The sequence below is a fragment of the Halichoerus grypus genome, chromosome 8 (genome assembly GCF_964656455.1).
Source record: "Halichoerus grypus chromosome 8, mHalGry1.hap1.1, whole genome shotgun sequence".
NCBI classification, from domain to species: Eukaryota; Metazoa; Chordata; class Mammalia; order Carnivora; family Phocidae; genus Halichoerus; species Halichoerus grypus.
The window spans coordinates 140,036,064-140,044,383 of NC_135719.1; the positions used below are offsets into that span (position 1 = coordinate 140,036,064).

Consider the following 8,320-nt stretch of genomic DNA (forward strand, 5'->3'; position numbering starts at 1 on the left):
AATCCTTCCCGTTCAAATACATATTAACAATATAACATGTGTATTCCTCGAATCCTCATTTTATATATTGTATACATTTCTTTCCTGATGATAAAAGCCATCAATAACATAGTTTTGGAGTTAACTTATCCGAAAAGTAAGCTTGAATAATCCTAATTACAGAGCCAGGGTTACTTACATAGACTATGAAGGACGCTCTGATGGAGATTCCATTAAAAAGATCATTAATCAGATGAAACCACGACAGCTGATCATTGTCCATGGACCACCAGAGGCCAGTCAGGATCTTGCAGAGTGCTGCCGTGCGTTTGGTGGGAAAGATATTAAGGTGTACATGCCAAAGCTACACGAAACGGTTGATGCCACTAGTGAAACTCACATCTACCAGGTGAGTGTGCTGGCATTTGGGCCATACAGAAATAAATACTTTTGTTGCAGATGAGGACAGTAGATTAGGAATACAGTGGTGAATGAGACAGACATCGTCCCCTTGTCTTAGTAGATCTTATGGTCTGTGGGGCTTATAACAAGGAAAGAGCATTTCTCACATTGTTATTATCTCTGATAGAGAAAGTGCAGGATGTTGTGAGACCCCAACCCAGATGTGGAGGTTTAGAAAAGATTTCCCAGAGGAAGTGATAACTAATCTGAATCCTAACATGTTTAGATGGATCATCAGGGTGGTATAGAGTGTGTGTGTTTGGGGGAAGGGTATTCCAGGGCAGAGGGAACAACATTTGCAAGTGTGTAAAGGTGAGAGGAATGGGGACTAGTCAAGAATTCAGAAGTTTTATAAAAATGCACTGATGTCAAGGGTCTATTCCTAATTGAAAAAAATGGAAGCAGGTATAAAAAATAGAAATAGCACAGAGGAGAGAATAGATTTTATCTGGAAGGGGGGAGATGGTGTCAGTTAAAGCAGGAGCGATGTCTAGATTTGTTTGGAAAAAATGGGTTGGAATTCACCAGGCAGCAAAGTTATTCTGGGCAGAAAAGAGGAAGCAGCATTCCAAGAATATGGATGTGTGAAATTCATGGTAATGAAGGAAACAGTAAGTAATTCAGTACTCCTGAAGAGCAGCAACGACTAGAGGATGAGGCTTACCAGTGGTTCTCAACCTTGGCTGCACATGAGAGCCATCTGGGGAACTTTGGGGGTGATGGGGGGACTCAGTGCTCTGGATTTAGTCTCACCAGTTGTGTTAGAGTCACTGAAGGTGGGACCCTGGCATTAACATGTATTTTAAGGAATTGCCATGTGATCCCAGTGTGCAGCCAAGGGTTAAGAACCTTTTGGAGAGTAGACAGCGGTCCTAATGATCTCACAGGTCACTAGGTCATTACCAGTCATGGTGAAGATCAGATGAGTGAAAGATTTTCGAATCTTAATACACATTACCAGAGTTAGGAAATAATAATAACTGGTTATATTTTGTTGTTAATTTATACTCTGGGTTTTGTCTCTCTCCCTCTCTAGGTGAGATTGAAAGATTCACTTGTCAGCTCCCTTCAGTTTTGTAAGGCAAAAGATGCCGAATTAGCTTGGATAGATGGTGTCTTGGACATGAGAGTTTCCAAAGTGGACACAGGAGTTATTTTAGAAGAAGGAGAACTGAAGGATGATGGAGAAGACTCAGAAATGCAAGTGGACGCTCCTTCGGATTCCAGTGTTATAGCACAACAGAAGGCCATGAAGAGTCTGTTTGGGGATGATGAGAAAGAGACAGGTGAAGAAAGCGAGATCATTCCGACCTTGGAGCCCTTACCCCCCCACGAGGTAAAAAAGCACATGCCTCCGGATTTTTCTTTTATGTTTTTAACTCTTTAAAATATGTGTCCTGTGTAGGCTGATTTTGGAGTTCTAGAAAAAGATTACTTAAGATACGGTTATGTGTGTGCACACACCAGCATGTGTATATATCCCGACGGCAAGGGAATGATAATTTAAAGGAAACGTTTAGCAAATGTTATAAGATACATTATTGTTTTGTAATTTATTTTTTCAGTATTTAAATTTTGATTGTGAGGATTATATCCTATACCTGCTTCCAGTCAGGAGATTTATAGTTTTCTAAGACTGAAACTCTTGTACTCCATTTTTGTATGTTGTCAATTCAGCTGAAATCACTTTTGGTTTTGATACAGTTAGAAATCTTTTATTAAGCGTAGATATAATTTTAATATAGTATTTACATGTTCTCAGGAGATACTCTAGTTAGCAAAGATTTCAGGTAATTAACTTACAATGACAGTGTTAAAACTGTATGATAAGAGTCCTGCGTGCATGTCGGGGACTCTAGCCTTTCTGTGCAACAGGAGTAGAGAGACAGCTGCTGTCACTGGATTCCCTTCTAGTAATACTCTTGAGATTGGGGGAGGAATAAGAATCTTTTTTTCCCCTCTGTGCTAAAGCTAGTGCTCTTCAAGGCAATTTCCAGGTAGCAGCAATAGGTTGAACCGCTTGTTTTTCTGATTCTAAAATCCTTGGCGTCCATTGCATTTACTCTCAGGGAGAAGGGAAGGTGAAAGTGGGATCAGGGGTGAACTCCCCTCAGAACTAAGTGAAGGACTAGAAAATGAATTTTTTGGTTCAGTTCTGCCTACTGGCACTCTCCTTGACCCCCTCAGGCAAGTGGGTGAGTGAAGAGCATAACATCACCAAATGTCTCTCTGTTACTGTGAGGCATGACTAATAAAATTGGGAAACATTCAGAAAATGTGAAGGGCTTTGTGATGTTAAATAAGGAGGTAAAATTCAGAATAACAACTTGGAATGTGATTTACAGCCTTGATACGATCTGTCAGAGGTCTTCAGGGAATGATAGAAAGTATCTTAGAGATCATGTGTTACTTGACTTTATTCAGTACAACTGTGTGTCTGGTGTTTTATCTGAAGTTATTCTTTCCCCTTTAACCTTTTCTAAGGTTCCTGGACATCAGTCAGTTTTTATGAATGAACCAAGACTGTCAGACTTCAAACAAGTTCTCTTACGGGAGGGGATTCAAGCTGAATTTGTAGGAGGTGTACTTGTTTGCAACAACCAAGTAGCAGTCCGTAGAGTAAGTATGTTTTTAATAAGGGATGAATTGAATAAATACTTCCTTCTGATGCAATGCCATTTTGAATTCTGTAATTCTTGATTGGTAATTTCACAAACTGAAGACCATAATTTATATTCGTAATGATGAACTTAAAGGCTTATAAAAGTGACTCTCAAAGAAATGATGTATAATTTTATTGTAAAATTTTATTATTTGAATCCTGATATTTACGTGTCGTAAAATTCATGATTTGAATGTTATATCCATATTCTGTGCAGAGCAACCCATTTCCAGACCAATCACCAAATAACCTAGTTAATATATCTTGTTTATTATGTCTGCATATTAATGAGCAGGAAATGTACTAAAGATTTTTTTTTACTTTTACTTTCTAGACGGAAACTGGACGCATTGGATTAGAAGGCTGCCTTTGTCAAGATTTTTATAGGATAAGAGACCTTTTATATGAACAGTATGCCATTGTGTAAAGGATATGATGTCAAGAAGTATCTGTTTGACCTTTCTAAGAAAAAAGCGTTCTTATTCTAAGCTTTTGCTTTTTTGTTTTGTAACATACAAAAAGAATTGCCAGAAAAATTTAACATGCATTAGATTTTTTAAAAAATGTAAATAGAGTCCATTTTGCTAATGTTCAAATGAGCATTCTACCTTTTGGCTTTCAGAGTGATAGAGATCCTAACAAGTGTGCAGGCCCGAGTATTGAAGGTGATTGGTTTCCTCTACAGACCCCTTATTCTAGAAGGACTTTTTACTTGAATAAAACAATGCAACTTAGCAAACCAGCTCATGGCCTTAGAGAAACATGTTTGCATGTTGTGAGTTCTTGCAAATGGTTTCTTAACATTTTCTGGAATGAAAAGTGAGAATTATTTAGAAAAGATATGCTATATAAAAAATAACTGGTGGAACAGTTTTTTGAGGCCTATGTGTTTGAAAAACAAACAAAAAAAAAGAGTTTGTGCTCTAACTCTTCTTTTGAATTCTGATAGGCAGTTGTCTTCACATGGGGCATATCTCCTTACCTTACCTGTATTTCCCAGTTAGTCAGTCTAGGAAGGTGGTGCACACTTGGTTCAGAAATCAATTTTTATTTCTCCCATTTCTTGTTTTATCAAGATGTTCAGTTTGAATTACACCACCATCATTTGAATACACATAATGCAAAAGAACTCCTTGCCGTGTTACAGTCTTAAGGATTCTGTATACATTTTAGCTATCAGCTAGGTTACTTTATTGGAAACTGTTTAGTGCTCTGTTTTTAAGGAAACAAATGTTGAACCTCATATTTTTATAAGATAATAGTATAATTTAATCAAAAGGTGTAAATGTTTTCAACACTTACTTGCTCCCTCCTAAGGTTGCTGAAGCAGTGGATGGATTTTATACACCTAAGTACAAAAATAATACTGAAGTTGGATAAGGTCATCCTTTCTGTGTTCCTGTCTTTGTTGGGGCTGGCAGCCCTGGTATTCTATAAGCCACTGTGTTTAAGAGTAAAAACTGAACATATGCAATTTTCATTGAACTTAAAAATGAAAATCATGTTGCCCTCTTGTAATCTGTTGATGCTTTTTCAGTGTGTAGCTTGATCATGGCAGTCCTTGATCTTTACTTCTTAAGTAATTAAGCCCTCTTCCTCATACTTAGCATTTTTAGAAGGATCATTCCTGTTTAACTTATATGGATCTATGTACAGTATGGTACTACCCAGTGATATCAGACTAGAATTAATATTCTCTTTCAAAGCTTACAGAGAATTTATTGTGGATTATAGTGCTAACACAAAGTTACAGTCTTCTGATACCAAAAACCAGAATGCAAAACAATATTACAGAAGGTGACAATAAAGAGTATTTTTTTTTTTTGTAGAGCTTTGAAAAAATTTCACTTAAATTCTTGTTACTGAAGAGAGTAAGCCTGGAATCATCCTATTTATATTCCAGGAGAAAGAAAGTCAGCATTTGTTACATGGCTTAAAGCATCTGGTTATACATATTACATTGCAATACTGATACTGAAAAATTATTTCTCGCTTAGCCTTTTTATTGTCTTATGAAAAAGGAATTAAATTTTAAAGTACTTCTTGAAGATGGCTGTGCTAATGTCATTGGAAGAGCAGTACTTTGACCTGTTTCTTGATGACAGAATAACTAAAATTTCTAAAATGACATTTGTTTAGCGTTAGTTACTTAAGAAAAATATAAATTTAAAAAAGGACTATAAATACATCATGAACTCAGAGGAATTTTCAAATTTTGTTTAGAGGCAAACTAAATACAAGTGGACCATCAGCTGACATGTAGAATAATTTGGTTAAAGAGAAATTTTATTGTAGTATTTGTTACCATGGATTATAAATGTCAAGTATCATTGCAAAGTTTTCTATTTTCATGAACCAGTAGGTGGTCTGAAATAGAAGTGAGGAAATCAATTTTCTAAGGAGGGCCTTTTTTTTAAAAAATTGAAATTCACATACCATAAAGTTCACTCTTTTAAAGTATATAATTCATCGGCTTTTAGTATATTTAGAGTTGTGCAGCCATTACCACTCTCATTCCAGCACATTTTCATCCCTCCCAAAAGAAACTCTACATCCATTAGCAGTCACCTCCCATTTTCCCTTCACCCCAGCCCTAGGCAACCATCAGTTTATTTTCTGTCTCTATGGATTTGCCTATTCTGAATATTTCATAAAAATGGAATCATACAATATGTGACCTTTTGTGTCTGACTTCTTTCACTTAGTATAATATTTTTGAGGTTGATACTGTAGCATGTATCAGCATTCTTTATGTGGTTGAATAATATTCCATTGTGTGGATACACCACATTTTGTTTATCCATTCTTCAGTTGATGGACATTTGGGTTGTTTCTGCTTTTTGGCTATTATAAATAATGCTGCCATGGACATTCCTATGTAAGTTTTTCATGTGGATGTACGTTTTTAGTTTTGGGGGGTATATACCTAAAAGAATTGTTGGATAATACAATAACTCCTTTGAGAAACTGTCAGGTTTCCAAACTTTATTTCTAAACTATTTCCCAAAAAAATGCCTATACTATTTTACATTCCCACCAGCAGGATTCAAGGATTCCAGTTTCTCCACATCCTTGGCAACACTTGTTACCCTGTTTTTTTATTCTAATCATCCTAGGGTGTGTGAAGAGGTATCTCATTGTGGTTTTGATTTGTATTTCCTTAATGACTGATGATGTTGAGCATCTTTTCTGTACTTATTGGCCATTTGTATGTCTTTAGAGAAAGGTCTGTTTTTAGTTATTTTTTAGTTATCTTTTTTGTTGTTGAATTATAGTAGTTTTTAAATACAGTTTGGATACTTAAATCCTTATCAGATATGTGATTTGCAAACATTTTCTCCCATTCTGTTTGTTTTTCACTGTATCCTTTGAAGCACAAAAGGTTTTAATTTTGATGAATTAGGATTTATGTTTTTTTCTTTTGGTTCCATGTGCTATTGGTGTCGTATCTTAGAAACCATTGCTTCATCCAAGGTCACAAAGATATATACCTTTTCCCTATGAGTTTTATAGTTTAAACTCTTGAGGTCTTTGAGTCCTTTTGAGTTAATTTTTGTATATGGTATGAGGCAGAGGTCCAGTTTCATTCTTCTGCATGTGGCTATCCAGTTGTCCCAGCATGGTTTGTTGAAAAGACCATTTCCTCATCAAATTTCACCTTTGTTGAAAGTTGCTCATAAATGTATGAGTTTGTTCTTGGACTCTCAGTTCTGTCTCATTGATTTATATAATATATCCTTATGCCAATACCACATTGTCTGGATTACTATTAAGTTTGAGATTGGCAAGTGTGAGTCCTCCAACTTTGTTCTTTTTCAAGATTGTTTTGGTTTTTCTGGTTCTCTTTGGATGTCAGTGTGAATTTTAGAATCAGCTTATCAATGTCTGCAGAAAACCCATAGGGGAAAAAAAAAAGTAGTTGAAATTTACAGCGTAAAATCTTACAACGTTATGGCCGAGGAAGACTGGAATTCATCTAATTCAATTCACTTATTTTACTGTTGGATGAATGGGCCTCAGGAAGAGAAGGAATTTGCTTGAGAGCCTCGTAGCCGGTCAGAGTGGGAGTGGGACCCAGTCTTAGAGAGTCCCTTCATTCGGTACTAAATGAATGGATCTAGAATCCTTATAGAACCCACTGAACACTAACATAAGTGAGTTGAGCTAGATCAGCTCCACAGTCCCTACCCTAACATGATGAGATGTAAGGCTGTAAATTTCAACTACTTTTTGTCTTCTGTGCTGCTGTGCTTTCGTTCCTTAGTTTATGTTCACTTTGTGTAAGCGTGCTAGTAGTGGTTAGTAGTCCGTGCTTGAGACGCTGATTGTTTTGGGGCTGGCTGTTCCTGGCCACCGCCTTCCCCTCTTTTATTCATCATTCAGCAACTGTAGAATGAACACATAAGTGAAGATGTAGCGGGAACTAGAGAAGGAACATTCAGATCTGCCTACCTGAGCAGGGATCAAGGAGGGGTGTTTTTCTTCTCCTTTTGCTTGTCTCTTACTTTTAACCACCTCAGATGCATCTCTGAGAAAATACCAAAAATTACCAAAATAAATAAACCCAGGACTTTGCAGGAAGTGAGAGTATCTTTGTTCTGTCCTTTCTCTCTTCCCCTTTCCTCCCCACAGTGTGCACACACAGCTGTCTTTTTTGGGGGGAGGGGGGTGCTCAGGCCTATTTCATTTTAGTTCTTGAAGTCAAAATACGATTGCAAAGAGCAAAATAGAAGTGTGGAGAGTTTTAAATTTCTCTTCACTGTAGTTGAAGTATATGTGCCTTTTTTGTGAAGTTGTTAATGGATTCCATGGATCCTGCTCAAATTTTTGATATCGAATAATAATCTCAAGTGGAGAATGTATGAAGGATTCATACAGGCTTACCACATCATTTTCTGAGGTTTTGTTGATTGTAATGTTCAGTATCCAGCTTATTATATTTCCTTCTTTTCCTCTGAAATTTTTGTTTTTAAGGCACTGCTAAATTGAACATTCACAACTAGTGAAGTCCTTCTAACCAATCTCTGTGGGAAGCTGTTTTTATTCCAAGGGTGCTGCTGCTGTCCTTGTTTTTAATATTCTGGGAGCTCTCATTTCTCTTTAGATTCATTTACCAAGCTTATGAGGAATGTAAATTATTTTAGAAACAACTTGCAGTCTTGACCCAACATGACATTATCCCTTGACTCTAAATGAAGGGCGGGGGAGGGGGGGAGA

General features: G+C 36.7%; 1 protein-coding gene across 10 annotated transcripts in view; it reads left to right on the forward strand.

Moving 5' to 3' along the window:
* CPSF2 (cleavage and polyadenylation specific factor 2) overlaps positions 1 to 5,780 on the forward strand; it is a 32,637-nt gene extending 26,857 nt beyond the window's left edge. For all 10 annotated transcript variants that reach the window (XM_078054122.1, XM_036117191.2, XM_078054119.1 and 7 more), the window contains 4 exons: positions 163 to 388; positions 1,478 to 1,777; positions 2,926 to 3,060; positions 3,438 to 5,780. In XM_078054122.1, the coding sequence (XP_077910248.1) occupies positions 163 to 388; positions 1,478 to 1,777; positions 2,926 to 3,060; positions 3,438 to 3,530 (754 nt within the window). In that variant the 3' untranslated portion in view covers positions 3,531 to 5,780. The remainder of the gene's footprint in view (positions 1 to 162; positions 389 to 1,477; positions 1,778 to 2,925; positions 3,061 to 3,437) is intronic.
* Positions 5,781 to 8,320: the final 2,540 nt, after the last annotated feature.